The sequence below is a fragment of the Erpetoichthys calabaricus genome, chromosome 17, assembly GCF_900747795.2.
Source record: "Erpetoichthys calabaricus chromosome 17, fErpCal1.3, whole genome shotgun sequence".
Classification (NCBI taxonomy): Eukaryota; Metazoa; Chordata; class Cladistia; order Polypteriformes; family Polypteridae; genus Erpetoichthys; species Erpetoichthys calabaricus.
Genome location: NC_041410.2, coordinates 76250196 through 76270794, shown reverse-complemented (window position 1 = coordinate 76270794; position 20599 = coordinate 76250196). Strand labels below are relative to the sequence as shown.

General features: G+C 40.9%; 1 protein-coding gene across 2 annotated transcripts in view; it reads right to left on the bottom strand.

Moving 5' to 3' along the window:
* The window catches only part of uacab (uveal autoantigen with coiled-coil domains and ankyrin repeats b), a 104867-nt gene that overhangs the window by 28384 nt on the left and 55884 nt on the right, over positions 1 to 20599 (bottom strand). For both annotated transcript variants that reach the window (XM_028822526.2, XM_028822527.2), the window contains exons 3-8: positions 14539 to 14627; positions 9257 to 9321; positions 4731 to 4788; positions 4362 to 4432; positions 4039 to 4145; positions 107 to 288 (exon numbers count right to left, since the gene is read on the bottom strand). In XM_028822526.2, coding sequence (XP_028678359.2) covers positions 107 to 288; positions 4039 to 4145; positions 4362 to 4432; positions 4731 to 4788; positions 9257 to 9321; positions 14539 to 14627 — 572 coding nt within the window. The remainder of the gene's footprint in view (positions 1 to 106; positions 289 to 4038; positions 4146 to 4361; positions 4433 to 4730; positions 4789 to 9256; positions 9322 to 14538; positions 14628 to 20599) is intronic.

Genomic DNA, 20599 nt, shown 5'->3' with positions numbered 1-20599 from the left:
TTTCATAACTCCATTATTGTTTTGTATAACCAGAAGAGACATTTTTTACATGTTGCTTATCCTATGTTTTGTATAATAAAATTCAGAACCCTACCAAATGCTTTACCTTTAATGGCATTTTCATGTGCTACTTTCACCATAGACAGCAGCACCTGGTTTTTACAGTTTCTGGCATAATAGTAGGGGTCATGACCAAGAAAGTCCAACAAAGTTACATCTGATCCATTCCTTAAAAGTATCTCCACGGCATCTTTGCAGCCAAACTCACAACCAATGATAAGGGCAGTCCTGAAGATGGAGAGTGAAGGAGAGAAGATAGTGAAACTATTTCATATTGCACCGGTACAATGAATGAAAAGATGGACAAAAAAATGTATACAACTGTAAGGCATATAAATCTGTGGTACGTAATGCTTTGTCGACAATAAAATGCTTATGATTCACTTCATCGGTCACCATTCAATTTGTAATGTCAATTCTAAACCATTATTTTATAAGGCAAGCATGTTACTGTGGTAAGAAAAAAAAAGTATACTTTTTATATAAATTCAATGTATTGCAATTATAACAAAACAACTCATTGTTGTAAAGACACTAAGGCAGAACTCCAAAACAGACCACAATGAGAGTGTCCCACAAGCTTGAAAAGTTACAAGGGAAGATTAAGTACATATTAAGAAAAAGAACTCATCTATATTCTGGCAGGTTAGGAATCAACGATTGCTTGAAATTTAAAATAACAGGAAGACTATGTAGTGGAAAACATTTTCAACTGAAAAAATAAGGAATATATAATAAACTCACTATCATTAGACATATATCTGACACAGTGTAGGCAAACAACAGTGCAACATATCAATCTAAACAGAAAGGTGAGACAGTTGGAACCAGAGCAGGGTTTTCACACCTTTTATTTCCAAATCCCTAATCATTACATCACAACTTCCATCTGGAGTTGAAGAATGGGACAACTTCAACACTAATTGATGTGTGAACAAAGCCAACTAGAAAATGTATGACTGATCACTTTATTACTAATGGGTGAAGCTACGGTGGCCAGAGAGTGGAGTGGAGCCAAAAATAGTAATTAATAACACTTCACTACTGCTAAAAATATTTATCATGTCATTGACAAACAGTAGCTAAAAAAGAGTTCAAAGCAAACTACCTGCCAGTGCAGCAATAATCCTAACATACAGAAAGTGGTATAAAGTTAAATGCAAAGGTAGTAGATAATCTATTTTAACACTAGAATCCCTGAAGTCAAACGTGTTGCAAGGGTCTGCTGGGAACGTCTGGCAGAGCCCCCTGTCAGAAGTAGCTTCAACTCCCACCTCCGGCAAAACTTCGACCACATCCCGAGGGAGGTGGGGGACATTGAGTCTAAATGGGCCATGTTCCGTGCCTCTATTGTTGAGGCGGCTGACCGGAGCTGTGGCAGTAAGGTGGTTGGTGCCTGTCATGGCGCCAATCCCCGAACCCGTTGGTGGACACCGGTGGTGAGGGATGCCGTCAAGCTAAAGAAGGAGTCCTACAGGACCCTTTTGTCCTGTGGGACTCTGGAGGCAGCTGATAGGTACCGGCAGGCCAAGCAGAATGCGGCTTTGGTGGTTGCTGAGGCAAAAACTCGGACGTGGGAGGAGTTTGGGGAGGCCATGGAGAACGACTTTTGGATGGCTTCGAGGAGATTCTGGTCCACCATCCAGCATCTCAGGAGGGGGAAGCAGTGCAATGTCAACACTGTATATGGTGGGGATGGTGCGCTGCTGACCTCGACTCAGGACATTGTGGGTCGGTGGGGGGAGTACTTTGAAGACCTCCTCAATCCCACTAATATGCCTTCCAATGAGGAAGCAGAGCCTGGGGACTCCGAGGTGGGCTCCCCCATCTCTGGGACTGAGGTCACCGAGGTGGTCAAAAAACTCCCTGGTGGCAGGGCCCCAGGGGTGGATGAGATATGCCCGGAGTTCCTCAAGGCTCTGGATGTTGTAGGGCTGTCTTGGATGACATGTCTCTGCAACATTGCATGGACATCAGGGACAGTGCCTCTGGATTGGCAGACTGGGGTGGTGGTCCCCCTCTTTAAGAAAGGGGACCGGAGGGTGTGTTCCAACTACAGAGGGATCACACTCCTCAGCCTCCCTGGAAAAGTCTATTCGGGGGTCCTGGAGAGGAGGGTCCGTCGGATAGTCGAGCCTCGGATTCAGGAGGAACAGTGTGGTTTTCGTCCTGGTCGCGGAACAGTGGACCAGCTCTACACCCTTAGCAGAGTCCTGGAGGGTGCATGGGAGTTTGCCCAACCAGTCTACATGTGTTTTGTGGACTTGGAAAAGGCAATCGGCAGTGTCCCTCGGGGAATCCTGTGGGGGGTACTCCGAGAGTATGGGGTACCGGACCCCCTGATAAGAGCTGTTCGGTCCCTGTACGATCGGTGCCAGAGCTTGGTCCGCATTGCCGGTAGTAAGTTGAATCCGTTTCCAATGAGAGTTGGACTCTACCAGGGCGGCCATTTGTCACCAATTCTGTTCATAACTTTTATGGACAGAATTTCTAGGCGCAGTCAGGGCGTTGAGGGGGTCCAGTTTGGTGGATTCAGGATTGGGTCACTGCTTTTTGCAGATGATGCTGTCCTGTTTGCTTCATCAGGCCGTGATCTTCAGCTCTCTCTGGATCGGTTCGCATCCGAGTGTGAAGCGGCTGGGATGGGAATCAGCACCTCCAAATCCGAGACCATGGTCCTCAGCCAGAAAAGGGTGGCGTGCCCTCTCAGGGTTGGTAGCGAGATCCTGCCCAAAGTGGAGGAGTTCAAGTATCTCGGGATCTTGTTCACAATTGAGGGAAGAATGGAGCGTGAGATCGACAGGCGGATCGGTGCGGCATCCGCAGTAATGCAGGCTCTGCATCGGTCTGTCGTGGTGAAATTTACCAGTCGATCTACGTTCCTACCCTCACCTATGGTCATGAGCTATGGGTAGTGACCGAAAGAATGAGATCGCGAATACAAGCGGCTGAAATGAGTTTCCTCCGTAGGGTGTCTGGGCTTTCCCTTAAAGATAGAGTGAGAAACTTGGTCATCCGGGAGGGGCTCAGAGTACAGCCGCTGCTCCTCTGCATCGAGAGGAGTCAGATGAGGTGGCTCGGGCATCTGATCAGGATGCCTCCTGTACGCCTCCCTGGTGAGGTGTTCCAGGCACGTCTAACCGGGAGGAGGTCCAGGGGAAGACCCAGGACACGCTGGAGGGACTATGTCTCTCGGCTGGCCTGGGAACGCCTTGGGATTCCCCTGGAAGAGCTAGAAGAAGTGGCTGGGGAGAGGGAAGTCTGGGCATCTCTGCTCAAGCTGCTGCCCCCGCGACCCGACCTTGGATAAGCGGAAGAGAATGAATGGATGGATGGATGGATGGATCCCTGAAGCCTACGAAAAATGTTGAAATGCCGGGACACCTTAACTTCCCTCCCACCTCTTCATCAGCGTCTTTGTTTTGCACATATGTCAATCAGCATTGGCAGCAAGCAGCCTGCTGACTCACCCCCCACCAAGAAAGCTGAAGTCAAGTTAGATGCAAAATTCTTAGAGCTGTAGTCTCTGTCTCGGAGTGAGGTGTCTGGAATTGTATACAGTAAGTAATATATCGTTATTTGGAATGCATTCATTTCATGTGTGTTTCGTGTCTACAAGAATTTGTGCAAATGTAGGATGACAGGAAATGCAAGTGTTAAAAGGCAATGTGAGTAACATTTCTATTTTTAATTTTGCATATATACAGACAGTGGGGAGAGGGGGTTAATGAACACACCTCAAGATGGCCAGTGATCTGTAACCTAACATATGATCATAGTTATTTCAGTTTGTTTATAAAGATAGATGGAGAATAAGTGAGCATTGCCGGCCATCGCACAAAGGCACTTTGCACATAAACATAATTCACACAGAATGGAAATTCTACACAAAGAAAACATCTTTTCCTGAACATGGGTGCTGCCAGTTATATAAGGAAACCATTCATTAGTGATGCATAACATGAAGTTTTGACCTACTTGTTTTGCTTATCTCTGGCATTCACCTCAGCCCCCCGCTCAAGCAACAGTTCACAGATCCTTGGATGGCACATTTGCGTAGCTAGCATCAGTGGAGTTCTTCCATCCTGCAAAATAGGGACACACCACAAATTAACATGAAAGCTAATAGAGATTCCGATCCACAAATCTTGAAAAATGATCAAAATTTAAGTTTTTTTTATATATGTATCAAAAATCTCTCAGATTAAATATGCATACAGTTTACAAAAGAATTGCTTAATCTGGCACAAGGTCAAGTTATTTTTAACATTGGGGGAGAGAGTGGTAGAAAATACACTTACCCAGTCCTTGACATTTACAGATGCTCCAGCATCACACATAAGTTTCACACTTGAGCAACAATCTGCAATAACTGAACAGATGCGAAGAATTACTTCCTCAAAAAGCATAACCTACAACACTAATAATCCAATTGCCCATTAAGAAATTAAAAAAGAAAGTTTAAAACAAAATTTCTAACGTACACTCTTTACAAATACTTGCCACTAAATTATGCAAAGCTTTAATGCCTGTTGATTTTCACTTTCCTGATATACAATTACAAATTAAATGTAGAAAAAAGGAGATACTAAGAAAAAAAAGAAAAAAGGTGGTTTTGGTCTTATTTTAACTCTAGGATACTGGGTCCAGAAAAAATAACTCATTGTTACCCGCATCGTGTAATGCTGTTCTTCCTTGCAGGTCCATATTACCCACAGGACAGTTATGCTGCAGGATATGAGAATGAAATAAATAGCCATGAAAATACAAGAAAACCTAATCCTAAATCTAATTCACATTTCATGTAATCTGATTCAATGATACTGTCTGTAGCACAGTTATTCATATCATTTTATTGTTATTTATATTTTGTGATACAAGCTTCATGTTTACACCATACTTATTGTTAAAAATACTGTTACCTATATAAATTTACTTATTGCTTTGCTTAGTTTTTTGCACCAGTTGGTAATTTCTTGGCTTTAAGGTCCAGCAAAAATGTAACTGAACTGAATTGAATAATGTTTCATATTTATCCTTAAAACAATACCCATTCTAATTACAAATAAAATTAGGAGCTTCTCTGCAATTGAAAGGAAAAAGTTACAAAAGCCATTTGAGAACAGCCAGAACAAAAGTCAGTCTATCAGAGCAGGAAAAAGGAGGAAAAAATCAAAAGAGTAGGCAAACATTATATAAATATAACAACCATCAAACGACCATGAAAGTGCACTCCCTAATAAAGAAGCATCTACACAGTTGTCTTCAGCCTAGTATGAATGACTGGATAAGCATTTCCTTGTAAGGATAGTAAACAGCAAAATCAGCCATAAAAAAGAGCTTCAAAATTAGCATGAACTGTGCACACGGACTAGACAATTCTCTACAACAGAGAATGCTGGATACCATTTGAGTGCTGTGGGCTGAAGCAGACAGCTAATGAATAAACTCATTTTCTCTTTCCCTCCCAATAAAGTAAAAGCAAAAATGTAATAAAGGAAACTTTAACATATATTTTTCATTATGCTCTATCGTTTTAGCCATTATTTGACAAATGAGTAGCCACGCAAGACGAAGACTGTGTTCAAAACTACATGTTGGCACAGCTCAAAGTAACTAAAATGTGCATTTAGAAAATTAAAAGGAGTCTATAAAATGGTGATTTTAAAGCAAATATAATTACAAAAGGAAACCATAAATATGGCAGTTATGTTTCATTTGTTTAATGACAAAGAATTCTAGCTTTTCTTTGTCCTGTTGTATGCTTAAAGTTCTTACAAAAAGCCTCATTTTGTTGGAGATCTCAGGTTTTAGAAGCAGAAGCCTGTCTGTTTTACTGGTGATAAATTATGCTGAACTTTTTTTTTTTTTTTTTTAATCCCTTCTCTCTGACACTACATTTTTCAAATGTTGCTAAATGCTTTTTTTGTATTGTATTAATGCTGTTCTAAGAAATAACATTTTTGTATCTCATCTTGATTTCTAACCCAGCCACAGGGGATGCACAAACCAGTGTGTTACTTTGTGCCGGTGCCAAGCCTGGATAAATGGGGAGGGTTACATCAGGAAGGGCATCCGGTGTAAAATTTTGCCAAATCAATATGCAAACAATACAAAATTTCCATACCAGATCGGCTGAGCCCCGGGTTAACAACGACCGCCACCAGTACTGTTAGTCAACAGGGTGCTGGCAGAAATTGGGCTACTGTTGGCCGAAGAAGTAGAGGGAGAAGAAGAGGGGGGAGACGTGTCCGGAGGCAGGAGGAGAGGAGGAAAGTAAAGAGAGTAGAACTGAGGGTAGGAACTTTGAATGTGGGCAGTATGACTGTTAAGGGGAGAGAGTTAGCCGATATGATGGAGAGAAGGAAGGTTAATATATTGTGTGTGCAAGAGACTAAATGGAAGGGGAGTAAGGCCAGGTGGATCGGAGGTGGATTCAAATTGTTCTATCATGGTATGGATGGGAGGAGAAATGAAGTAGCGGTTATTCTGAAGGAACAGTATGTCAAGAGTGTTTTGGAGGTGAAGAGTGTCAGACAGAGTAATGATTATGAAGCTGGAAATTGGAAGTGTGATGATGAATGTTGTTAGTGCATATGCACTGCAAGTTGGGTGTGCAATGGGTGAGGAAGAAGATTTTTGGAGTGAGTTGGATGAAGTGACGAACAATGTACCCAAGGGACAGAAATTGGTGATTGGAGCAGATTTCAATGGACATGTTGGTGAAGGGAACAGAGGAGACGAGGAGGTGATGGGTAGGTATGGTGTCAAGGAGAGGAATGAAGAAGGTCAGAGGATAGTGGATTTTGCCAAATGGATGGACATGGCTCTGGTGAATACGTATTTGAAGAGGGAGGAACATAGGGTAACGTACAAGAGTGGAGGAAGATGCATACAGGTAGATTACATCCTATGCAGAAGAGTTGATCTGAAGGAGATTGAAGACTGCAACATGGTGGCAAAGGAAAGTGTAGTTAAGCGGCATAGGATGGTGGTCTGTAGGATGACGTTGGAGATCAAGAAGAGGAAGAGCGTGAGGGCAGAGCCAAGAATCAAATGGTGGAAGTTGAAAAAGGAAGACTGCAAGGTTGAGTTTAGGGAGGAGGTGAGACCGGCACTGGGTGGCAATGAAGAGTTACCAGACAGCTGGGAAACTACAGCAGATGTAGTAAGAGTGACAAGCAAGAAGGGTGCTTGGTGTGACATCTGGAAAGAGGAAAAGGAAACCTGGTGGTGGAATGAGGAAATACAGGAGAGTATACAGAGGAAGAGGATGGAAAAGAAGAAGTGGGACAGTCAGAGATGCAGAAAGTAGACAAGAGTACAAGGAGATAAGGCACAAGGTGAAGAGAGAGATGGCGAAGGCTAAAGAAAAGACGTATGATGAGTTGTATGAGAGGTTGGACACTAAGGAGGGAGAAAAGGACCTGTACCGATTGGCTAGACAGAGGGACCGAGCTGGGAAAGATGTGCAGCAGGTTAGGGTGATAAAGATGGAAACGTACTCACAAGCGAGGAGTGTGTTGAGCAGATGGAAAGAGTACTTTGAGAGGCTGATGACTGAAGAGAAAGAGAGAGAAGAGGTTGGATGATGTGGAGATAGTGAATCAGGAAGTGCAACGGATTAGCAAGGAGGAAGTAAGGACAGCTATGAAGAGGATGAAAAATGGAAATGCCGTTGGTCCGGATGACATACCTATGGAAGCATAGAGGTGTTTAGGAGGGATGGCAGTGGAGTTTTTAACCAGATGTTTAACGAAATCTTGGAAAATGAGAGGATGCCTGAGGAGTGGAGAAGACGTGTACTGGTGCCGATATTTAAGAATAAGGGGGATGTGCAGGACTGCAGTAACTACAGGGGAATAAAATTTATGAGCCACAGCATGAAGTTATGTGAAAGATTATTGGAAACTAGGTTAAGAAGTGAGGTGAGGATTAGTGAGCAGCAGTATGGTTTCATGCCAAGAAAGAGCACTACAGATGCAGTGTTTGCTCTGAGGATGTTGATGGAGAAGTTTAGAGAAGGCCAGAAGGAGTTGCATTGCGTCATTGTGGAGCTGGAGAAAGCATATGACAGGGTGCCTCGAGAGGAGCTATGGTATTGTGTGATGATGTCAGGAGTGGCAGAGAAGTACGTAAGAGTTGTACAGGATATGTACTTGGGAACAACAGTACAGAGTAATGGGGATTGTGAAAGAGAGGTGAAAAAGAGAGTACAGGCAGGGTGGAATGGGTGGAGAAGAGTGTCAGGTGTAAATTTGTGACATAAGGGTATCAGAAAAAGTGAAAGGGAAAGGTCTACAGGACGGTAGTGAGACTAGCTATGTTATATGGGTTGGAGACGGTGGCACTGACCAGAAAGCAGGCGACAGAGCTGGAGGTAGCAGAGTTAAAGATGCTAAGATTTGCATTGGTTGTGGCGAGGATGGATAGGATTAGAAATGAGTACATTAGAGGGTCAGCTCAAGTTGGACGGTTAGGAGACAAAGTCAGAGAGGTGAGATTGCGTTGGTTTGGACATGTGCAGAGGAGAGATGCTGGGTATATTGGGAGAAGGATGTTAAAGACAGAGCTGCCAGGGATGAGGAAAAGAGGAATGCATAAGCGAAGGTTTATGGATGTGGTGAGAGAGGACATGCAGGTGATGGATGTAACAGAACAAGATGCAGAGGACAGAAAGATATGGAAGAAGATGATCCGCTGTGGCAACCCCTAACGGGAGAAGCCGAAAGAAGAAGAAGAAGAAGTATCTCATCTTGATTTCTAACTTGTGCCCGACATATTCAGCTTTGGCTCTGGTGGATTTTATGGATTCAACAATGAATGAATACATAGATGAAAAACCTTATTTAAAAAACATAAAATGAATTTCTGTCTGGTAGTCATTTCTGCAAGTCCACAATATGATAATGCTGTTAACTATGCTTTAAGATTCTGAAGCCAATACATTTTTGTGAAACGGATATTTCCTGTTTTATGCATGCCTGATATAAAGCAACATCTTTTATTTTTAGTAGAAAAATCTTGCTTTATACCTATTTAATTCTTTTTGACATTTCTCATCATTCCATTTTACAATACTTATATTGCATAATATTAAGTATTGCTCACTGGAAAATGTAACTGAAAAATTTTTGCTCATGTCAACTTGGTCATTACAAGGAGAACTGGTCCTATGCTATAATCATGTCCTTACCTGAAGTAGTTTTTGCACACAAAGAGACTGTCCATTTCTTGCGGCCAAATGAAGGGCATTTTTTCCTAGAAAAGATTTAAAAATATTTTTGAAAAGAATCAAAATTTACAAAGAACATCTATTTGTTGTTCTTGCAAAAAATCCCTTTACCGTAACAGAGCTACATCTGCTAATTTTTTTTTTATATTGTTATATAATGAAAAACCACAATGACCCTAAGGGAACCAATGCTTTAGAGCTACTATTCATTTAGCTGGCATTACCAAATACAGCTACTAAAATCATGGTAAACAAATAAACAATGAAACCCCATGCTCATGTCAAACAAAACACACCCACACTGAGTGATGTCCAGGCCACCCAGAAAGCTATGATTTAAAAGGAATGTAAACCTCAACTCAAAGTTAACATGATCTGATTTCTTTATATACTGTATATATACAGTACTGTGTAAAAGTTTTAGGTAGGTATGAAAAAATGCTGTAAACAAAGAATGCTTTCAGAAATATAAATGATTGTTTATGGTTACTGCGGTGGGTTGGCACCCTGCCCGGGATTGGTTCCTGCCTTGTGCCCTGTGTTGGCTGGGATTGGCTCCAGCAGACCCCCGTGACCCTGTGTTCGGATTCAGCGGGTTGGAAAATGGATGGATGGATGGATGTTTATGGTTATCAATTTACAAAATGCAAAGTGAGCGAACAAAAGAAAAATCTAAATCAAATCAATATTTGGTGTTACTACCTTTTGCCTTCAAACCAGCATCAATTCTTATAGGTACACTTGCACAAAGTCAGGGATTTTGTAGGATTATAGTCAGGTGTATGATCAACCAATTAAACCAAACAGGTGCTAATGATCATCAATGTCACACGTAGGTTGAAACACAGTCATTAACTGAAACAGAAACAGCTGTGTAGGAGGCTTAAAACTGGGTGAGGAACAACTAAACTCTGCTACCAAGGTGAGGTTGTGGAAGACAGTTTCATGTCATGGCAAGATTGAGCACAGCAACAAGACACAAGGTAGTTCTACTGCATCAGCAAGGTCTCTCCCAGACAAAGATTTCAAAGCAGACTGGGGTTTCAAGATGTGCTGTTCAAGCTCTTTTGAAGAAGCACAAAGAAACGGGCAGCGTTGAGGATCGTAGACGCAGTGGTCGGCCAAGGAAACTTAGTGCAGCAGATGAAAGACACATCAAGCTTATTACCCTTCGCAATCGGAAGATGTAAAGCAGTGCCATCAGCTAAGAACTGGCAGAAACTAGTGGGACCCAGGTACACCCATCTACGGTCCGGAGAAGTTTGGCCAGAAGTAGTCTTCATGGAAGAGTTGCAGCCAAAAAGCCATACCTCCGACGTGGAAACAAGGCCAAGCGACTCAAGTATGCACGAAAACATAGGAACTGGGGTGCAGAAAAATGGCAGCAGGTGCTCTGGACTGACGAGTCAAAATTTGAAATATTTGACTGTAGCAGAAGGCAGTTTGTTCATCAAAGGGCTGGAGAGCGGTACAATAATGAGTGTCTGCAGGAAACAGTGAAGCATGGTGGAGGTTCCTTGAACGTTTGGGGCTGCATTTCTGCAAATGGAGTTGGAGATGTGGTCAGGATTAATGGTGTTCTCAATGCTGAGAAATACAGGCAGATACTTATCCATCATGCAATACCATCAGGGAGGTGTATGATTGGCCCCAAATTTATTCTGCAGCAGGACAACGACCCCAAACATACAGCCAAAGTCATTAAGAACTATCTTCAGCGTAAAGAAGAACAAGAAGTCCTGGAAGTGATGGTATGGCCCCCACAGAGCCCTGATGTCAACATCATCGAGTGTGTCTGGGATTACATGAAGAGACAGAAGGATGTGAGGAAGCCTACATCCACAGAAGATCTGTGGTTAGTTCTCCAAAATGTTTGGAACAACCTACCAGCCGAGTTCCTTCAAAAACTGTGCGCAAGTGTACCTAGAAGAATTGATGCTGTTTTGAAGGCAAAGGGTGGTCACACCAAATATTGATTTGATTTAGATTTCTCTTTTGTTCATTCACTGCATTTTGTTGATTGATGAAAATAAATGATTAACACTTCCATTTTTGAAAGCATTCTTTGTTTACAGCATTTTTTCACACCTGCCTAAAACTTTTGCATAGTACTGTATATATATCCATCCATCTATTATCCAACCCACTATACCCTAATACAGGGTCATGGGGGTCTGCTGGAACCAATCCCAGCCAACACAGGGCGCAAGGCAGGAACAAACCCCAGGCAGGATGCCAGCCCATCGCAGTATATTATACGTATATAAATTAAAAAGATCTCCAGACATATTATAAGAAATTTACATTTAGCCAAAAAAGTATTCTTTTATGCTTTAGTGAAACTGACAGATAAACAAAGAAACGTCTGGCAAAGTCTGCCACTCTAAGTCAAGACAGTGAACTATTGCTTTTATCTATAAAACAAGTGGAGAGAAAGAATATTCCAGCACTCTGGCCCATAAATACCATTGGTATTTCACTTTAAGGCAAGGATGAGCTAAACCAGGGGTGTCAAACGTACGGCCCGTGGGCCAAAACCGGCTCACTAGGGGGTTCAATCCGGCCCACTGGATGAATTTTGAAAGTAAAAAAATTAATAAAAGACACGAACTCGAAATTCGTAATAAAATGCAATTCCTAAATCATCCGCTAGGGTGTCAGTCAGATGAGAGGGGCGCACTGTGTTAGTCAAAGGGGAGGAGTGCACTGTTTTAATTAGAGTAAAAGAAGCAACAAATCTGCCACTCTGTAGGCTACCTTATTTTCTACTCACCTTGACCCCCTCATTAGCCAAAATGTCTTTGTCAAAAAGGAGAAAAGTGGATACCGAGTGTAGGGTTTTCCAAGAGAAATGGACCACTTCCTATTTATTCACAGAGATAAATGGGAAACCTGTGTGCTTGGTGTGTAATCAACAAGTGTCGGTGCTCAAGGAATATAATATTCGGCGCCACTATGAGACTCATCATGGTGGAAAATACGACATCTTGCAAGGACGACTGAGGAGAGAGAAGATAAATGAATTGCTGGTGGGTCTGAGAAAACAGCAGTCAATTTTCACTTGGAGCCGAGAGGTCAGTGAAGCAGCAGTAAAAGCCACCTACGTAATTGCTAACGAAATAGCATTAGCATCAAAGCCGTATTCCGAAGGTGAGTTCGTTAAAAGATGCATGATGAAGGCTGCAGAACTCGTGTGTCCTGAGAAGCGACAAGCATTTGCCAACATTAGTCTGACGAGAAACACTATGGCAGAGAGGATATCGGAACTATCGGCTGATTTAGACAGGCAGATGAAACACAAGGTCAAGTCATTTCTTGCACTTTCTGTTGCAATTGATGAGAGCACTGACATTACAGACGTTGCTCAACTGGCCATATTTATTCGTGGAGTTGATGACACATTGACCGTCACTGAGGAGTTCCTTGAGTTGGTGCCTATGAGTGACACCACAACAGCTGAGGACATTTTCGGCTCTGTGGTTGGCGCGCTGGACAGAGTCGGGGTGGACTGGTCCCGTGCCGTCAGCCTGGCTACAGATGGCGCGCCATCAATGATCGGAAGAAAAGCAAGTGTTGTGACAAAATTCAGAGAGAAAGTACAAGCCGCTAATGGAGGAGATGGTTTCTGGACATTTCACTGTATTTTGCACCAGGAGGCATTGTGTTGCAAGTCGTTAAAAATGGATCACGTCATGGAGGTGGTTGTCCGAACTGTTAATTTCATCCGAGCCAGAGGCCTGAATCATCGTCAGTTTGACTGCCTTCTCAGTGACAATCACGTTACTAATACCCTGCCATACTACACTGAAGTAAGGTGGTTAAGCAGAGGTGCTGTGCCTGAGGCGTTTCTTTGATCTACGCGAGGAAATCGGACAATTCATCGGAGAAAAAAAGGAAATCCAGTGATAGAATTACAATGTCAGGAATGGCTTCAGGACCTTGCATTTCTGGTGGATATTACAGAGCACTTGAATATTCTGAACAAAATGTTGCAAGGCCGCAAAAAAGTTGTCACACAGTTTTATGACAGTATATGTGCATTCAAGTTGAAGCTGACTTTGTGGGAGACACAGCTGTCAAGTGGTGACCCTGCACATTTCCCTTGCCTAAGAGAGGTATGTGCAGCAGGCATTAATGCTGACATGAAACAGTATAAAGACAAGATTGCAGGATTGCTGTGTGAGTTTGAGAAACGGTTTCAGATCTTTGGTGAACTCGAGAAAGAATTTGCAGTTTTTCGCTCACCCTTCACAGTCAAAGCTTCTGATGTCCCTGTCGACATCCAACTAGAGATGATTGATTTGCAATGTGATGCAGATTTGAAGGACAAGTTTGCCTCAGTGGGTTTGGACACATTTTATCAATATCTCTTGCCAGGGTACCCCAAATTAACAGCCCTGGCTGCAAAAATTTTGTGCATTTTTGGGACAACCTACCTTTGTGAACAAGTTTTCTCAGTAATGAACATCAATAAAACAAAATTGCGCTCAAGGCTCACAAACAAGCACTTAGATGACATTCTGAGATTGGCTACTAGTCAGGACATGACACCTGATATTGATGCACTTGTGCAGACCAAAAGATGCCAAGTTTCAGGAGAAAAAACAAAGTAGTCTAGATGTGACTAACTCCTTTAAAATATTGCTTCAGACACCGATTGCACTTAAAGAATTCAGTTCTGTGAAAATGAATTCTTGCTGTAGAAATAGTTAAAAAATGTTAAATTTAATGTAAGTTAACAGCTTCACTACAAAAGAGTTTGGTTTGGTAGAATCCTATTGTTCATGTAATGCCATAAATTTTAAGGTGCAGTACTATATTTTTCAGTTCCAAATACCTCTGACTTAAAGTTTTGTTTGTATTTGTGCAAACACTTGTTTTAAGAAATCTGAGGTTGTTTATATGTTTTGATATGTTGATATGTTTTGTAAAACATTTCATTAAATATGAAGATTTTCTAATGTACTTGTACTTCTTTGCACGAAAACAAAGGGAAAAAACATGGACTTACTATTATTTATAGGTAATTATGTTATGAATACTGCTTCGGCCCACTTGACATCTAATTAGGCTGTATGTGGCCCCTGAACCAAAATGAGTTTGACACCCCTGAGGTAAACAAAGAACATTACAGTAATTAAGAAGCCTAATCTTAAAGGCATCGATCAAAAAATAACTAGCATTGATGCTTCTACTGCTGTTCAACTTTATTCTGAATATAGTACACAATCACTGTCGCATACCAGTGGCATCGGCTGCTGTAATATCCACTTGATGATTCAGTAGGACATTTAAGCAATCCAGATTTCCACGACTGGCTGCTAAGTGGAACCTGCAATGACAAAAAAATATATTTGCAGCTGAATATCATAAAAGCAAAATGCTCCAGACCCCAAAGGTTTCACAAAAATGGAAAGTTACGGCTGTTTGATAAAATAAATCTCTATACAGTACAGCACAGTTGGAGAATTCTACAGCTTAAACAATGGTTTACTCAAGGAGATGACTAATAATTTCATGTACACACACATTCGGGCAAAGAAGAAGGATTACACCCAGGGTTCAAAAACTTGTAGGCCATGCATCACAATCCAATTTAAAATTTTAGTTTCTCTTAGCAATATTTATCAAAGAAGCCATGTTGCTGCATACAGAAAAAAAACAGACGACTTACCATACTTCACACAATGCTATGAGCTCCTCTTTTTTTTTTTTTTTGGTCTTTCTGCCACAGATTCTTATCATCCCAAACAGGTAAACAACATTCCTGCTGAATTCAAAGAACCACTGCCTACACTGTTTATATACCACATTTCCTAAGTATTTCCCATGCTTAATAAAAGAAAGGCTCTGGATATCAGAACATACAGTGGTGTGAAAAACTATTTGCCCCCTTCCTGATTTCTTATTCTTTTGCATGTTTGTCACACAAAATGTTTCTGATCATCAAACACATTTAACCATTAGTCAAATATAACACAAGTAAACACAAAATGCAGTTTTTAAATGATGGTTTTTATTATTTAGGGAGAAAAAAAATCCAAACCTACATGACCCTGTGTGAAAAAGTAATTGCCCCCTTGTTAAAAAATAACCTAACTGTGGTGTATCACACCTGAGTTCAATTTCCGTAGCCACCCCCAGGCCTGATTACTGCCACACCTGTTTCAATCAAGAAATCACTTAAATAGGAGCTGCCTGACACAGAGAAGTAGACCAAAAGCACCTCAAAAGCTCAGTCCCCTGCTGTTCACACTGCTGACTCACGACTGTGTAGCAACATACAGCTCAAATCACATCATTAAGTTCGCTGATGACACGACCGTGGTGGGTCTCATTAGCAAGAACGACGAGTCAGCGTACAGAGAGGAAGTGCAGGGGCTAACGGACTGGTGTAAAGACAACAACCTGTCTCTGAATGTTGACAAGACAAAGGAGATGGTTGTTGACTTTAGGAGGACACGAGGTGACCATTCTCCGCTGAGCATCAACGGCTCCTCTGTGGAGATCGTCGACAGCACCAAATTCCTGGGCGTCCACCTGGAGAAGGACCTCAGCTGGTCCCTCAACACCAGCTCCCTACACAAGAAAGCCCAACAGCGTCTCTTCTTTCTGAGAAGACTGAGAAAGGCCCAGCTCCCACCACCGATCCTGACCACCTTCTATAGAGGAACTATCGAGAGCATCCTGAGCGGCTGCATCACTGTCTGGTTTGGGAATTGTGCCATATCGGACCGCAAGACCCTACAGCGGATAGTGAGGACAGCAGAGAAGATCATCGGGGTCTCTCTCCCCTCTATTGAAGACATCTACACCACACGCTGCATCCGCAAAGCCACCAGCATTGTGGCTGATCGGACACACCCCTCTCACACACACTTCACCCTCCTGCCATCTGGAAAAAGGTACCGAAGCATTCGGGCACACACATCCAGACTGTGCAACAGCTTTTTTCCACAAGCCATCCGTCTTCTCAACAAAAAGGGACTGGACTGATAAACACACACACACGCACGCACACACACACACACACAAATATTATCACTTAGCTTAACTCAACTACCTCAAAACATTGAGATTGGACTGACTAATCAACACAAGCTTAAACACACTGACCTACACTACCAAACTATCGTACACACCAACCTGTAAATGCTTTCTTTTTTTGCACAATATCCATTACTGGTTTACTTTTTGCACTAACTTCTTTACTTCCTAATTTTTTTTGCTGCTAAACTAAGAATGTTTACTGTTTCTCCACTACCTCAACTCATCACCACAACACCATATTATTATGTTACGTTTGTGTTTTTTGTCGCACTGTCACTTGTTGCTTTTGTTTGCACATTGCACGTGCACTTTGTTGTCTACTGTCTGGTTAAAAAAGTCTTCCTTAGATAGTTAGTTAGTTTTTGTTGATTTATGCTGTAATTCATGTTAGGTAATTCATGTTAGGTAATTTATGTTAGGTAATTTATGTTAGGTAATTTATGTTAGGTCAATCTGTCTTGTCTCTGCTAGCCAGCTAACTAGGCCTCTTAGTTAGCTAGTTTAGTTTTTTCTGTTAATTTATGTTGTAAATTTATGTTGCATGTAGCACCTTGGTCCTGGGGGAACGTTGTTTCGTTTCACTGTGTACTAACTGTATATGGTTGAAGTGACAATAAAGCCTACTTGAACTTGAACTTGAAAGATCCAAAGAAATTCAGGAACAAATGAGAACAGAAGTAATTGAGATCTATCAGTCTGGTAAAGGTTATAAAGCCATTTCTAAAGCTTTGGGACTCCAGCGAACCACAGTGAGAGCCATTATCCACAAATGGCAAAAACATGGAACAGTGGTGAACCTTCCCAGGAGTGGCCGGCCGACCAAAATTACCCCAAGAGCGCAGAGACGACTCATCCGAGAGGTCACAAAAGACCCCAGGACAATGTCTAAAGAACTGCAGGCCTCACTTGCCTCAATTAAGGTCAGTGTTCATGACTCCACCATAAGAAAGAGACTGGGCAAAAACGGCCTGCATGGCAGATTTCCAAGACGCAAACCACTGTTAAGCAAAAAGAACATTAGGGCTCGTCTCAATTTTGCTAAGAAACATCTCAATGATTGCCAAGACTTTTGGGAAAATACCTTGTGGACTGATGAGTCAAAAGTTGAACTTTTTGGAAGGCAAATGTCCCGTTACATCTGGCGTAAAAGGAACATAGCATTTCAGAAAAAGAACATCATACCAACAGTAAAATATGGTGGTGGTAGTGTGATGGTCTGGGGTTGTTTTGCTGCTTCAGGACCTGGAAGGCTTGCTGTGATAGATGGAACCATGAATTCTACTGTCTACCAAAAAATCCTGAAGGAGAATGTCCGGCCATCTGTTCGTCAACTCAAGCTGAAGCGATCTTGGGTGCTGCAACAGGACAATGACCTAAAACACACCAGCAAATCCACCTCTGAATGGCTGACGAAAAACAAAATGAAGACTTTGGAGTGGCCTAGTCAAAGTCCTGACCTGAATACAATTGAGATGCTATGGCATGACCTTAAAAAGGCGGTTCATACTAGAAAACCCTCAAATGAAGCTGAGTTACAACAATTTTGCAAAGATGAGTGGGCCAAAATTCCTCCAGAGCGCTGTAAAAGACTCATTGCAAGTTATCGCAAACGCTTGATTGCAGTTATTGCTGCTAAGGGTGGCCCAACCAGTTATTAGGTTCAGAGGGCAATTACTTTTTCACACAGGGCCATGTAGGTTTGGATTTTTTTTTCTCCCTAAATAATAAAAACCACCATTTACAAACTGCATTTTGTGTTTACTTGTGTTATATTTGACTAATGGTTAAATGTGTTTGATGATCAGAAACATTTTGTGTGACAAACATGCAAAAGAATAAGAAATCAGGAAGGGGGCAAATAGTTTTTCACACCACTGTACATCATTATTAGAATTTTAGAAGTTTCTTCTAACACTGCGAGCATAATCTCAAACAGCAAGAAGCCTACTGCAAATAATTTTATAGATCTAACTTTCATGTTTGTTTACTGTATATCAACATTTAGGTTGTGAATCCTCTCTAGACGAGTCATAGCTTCTTATCAAGAATATATTTGTTTCAGTGTATCTGAAAATTATTTTATGAACAGGGAAAGATGAACATTAAACAAGATAAATGTGTACTAAAAAGGCTGGGATTTAAAAGCACTTTTATGATGATGTACTTTATTAATCCCTGAGGTGAAATTGTCTTTTTGCATGACACTTGGGGGTCAGAGTACAGGGTCAGCCATTGTGCAGTGTCCATGGAGCAATTTTCAGGTTAAAAGCCTGGCAGTAATTTGAATTGGCAACCTTTCAGATACCAGCACTGATTCTTTGCCACAGAGCCATCACGCCACCCAATAGCCACCATTCCACTCAATTAGTTTCTCTTTTAGATATCACTTATATTTGTAGTTGAGTGTAAACCTGAATTTTCGGGGGTGAGGTGGACTTAGAAAAGACTCACTAAAATAGACATGATGAAACCAAAAGAGCACACATATCATCTTATGACTGAAATAATGTCAGTACACAGTAAAGTAAAACATGAAAATCTGCCCTCAAACATATCCTCCTAAAACATTTACAATGTTAAAAAGGGGCTACTTTAATCCAACTAACATGGCTTTAGGTAGAGCTATCTTTAGTAGAAGTTATAAGTGAATGGTCTCAATTACATTAGCGAATTTAAAACAATCTTATTAAATGGTTACTTCATAACAGATCTACTCTTAATGAGAAAAGCAAGATAGACGATTGGGGACATACTTTCATTTTGAAATATAAGAATATAAAACCTACAAGGCCTTTCTATTGCACCTAAAATTGCTGAAGACATAAAATGCAGAATTAATTGTGCATAGAACATGCTCTTTTTAGAATGTCTAAAAAATGTGTGAAGACAAAATAAGGTGTTATACACCTTAGAAACAAATTAAAACTAACATTTTAGATTTGTCAGTCTGTCTGTTTACAGGTTGCCTACCCACGTTAAATAATATATACATACATACAGTAATAAAGTAATGGTTAACTACTAGCATGTTTCACTGAAAAATGGATAAAAGAAGAAACTAATGATAAATCACATATTACAGTAAATAAAAATAAACAGAATTTGAAACTATAAATGGCAATCACAATGCCTTGCAGAATATTCTATGTTCTTTCACACATGCATGAATTACAACTGCACATTCGTATTGACTGTAACAGGCCCAGTCTTTTGGCAAACTGCAAAAAGCTCACTCAGCTTCCGGAAATTCAAGAAGGTTATTTACTCAGCTGTAAATCCTTTCTGCTGCTCTAATTTGGGTACACCAACAAGAATGACAGAAATACCACATCACAAAATCCAACAATTGCTGATTTAAATATTATACACCATGTCCAGTACAATTATATACAGGCTGTATTATATGGTATCTATTGTAACATTTTTCAAAAAATAAACCCAGACTTCAGCTGTAAATTTGTTTGCTTTATAAACACAGCTTAAGGTATCGGTGTCCAAAGAGGAATAAATGATAACTGAGTTTTAGAAAAACAAAAACAGAAGAGGTTATTCAGGTTTTCAATATTATACATTTACCATTTCAGTAAAGTTTCACAAGCAACACCTGCTATTTGCTTTTTAAAATTTTTCCTTAAGGCATGTGGGGATGAATAAATAAGCTTATTTCATTTCATTGCAAATACTGTCAACACAGGCAGTGATTTAGACTATATATGAATGACGCATAAATGCACACCTACTGTAACTACAGGACAACTTCAGTGGCTATAATGCTTTCTATGGAGACACCAGAAAAGCTAAATTTACATTAATAATTTAAATTGCAATGCTATAATTTGCAGGTAAAGATTCCATTATAACAAGGTTTACTAAATGTGCTTGGATTCACAGTAACAGCTAATATATATTTTAACAACATTCAGAACATTTGAATAACAAAGGAAGCTAGCTGCAGGTTTATCTTTTGTTTGCTCAACCATATTCTATTTTTGCCAAATGTAGAGGGGATATGACTGTTCCTTTGAGACCATTCACTTATAACTTCTACTAAAGATAGCTCTGCTTAATTACAATTCACTGATTCTGGAATTACCACTGCTCAAACTATAATTTGTTACTGCATTTAAATTATTGATTCCACTACAGGCCTAAAACAAAGACCATACATTGTTGAAGCCAAACATTCACACAAATGTACTCTCCAAAACACAGAGTTGGCAGTGACTTAATGTTTTTGTTTTTATGGCTGTTTTG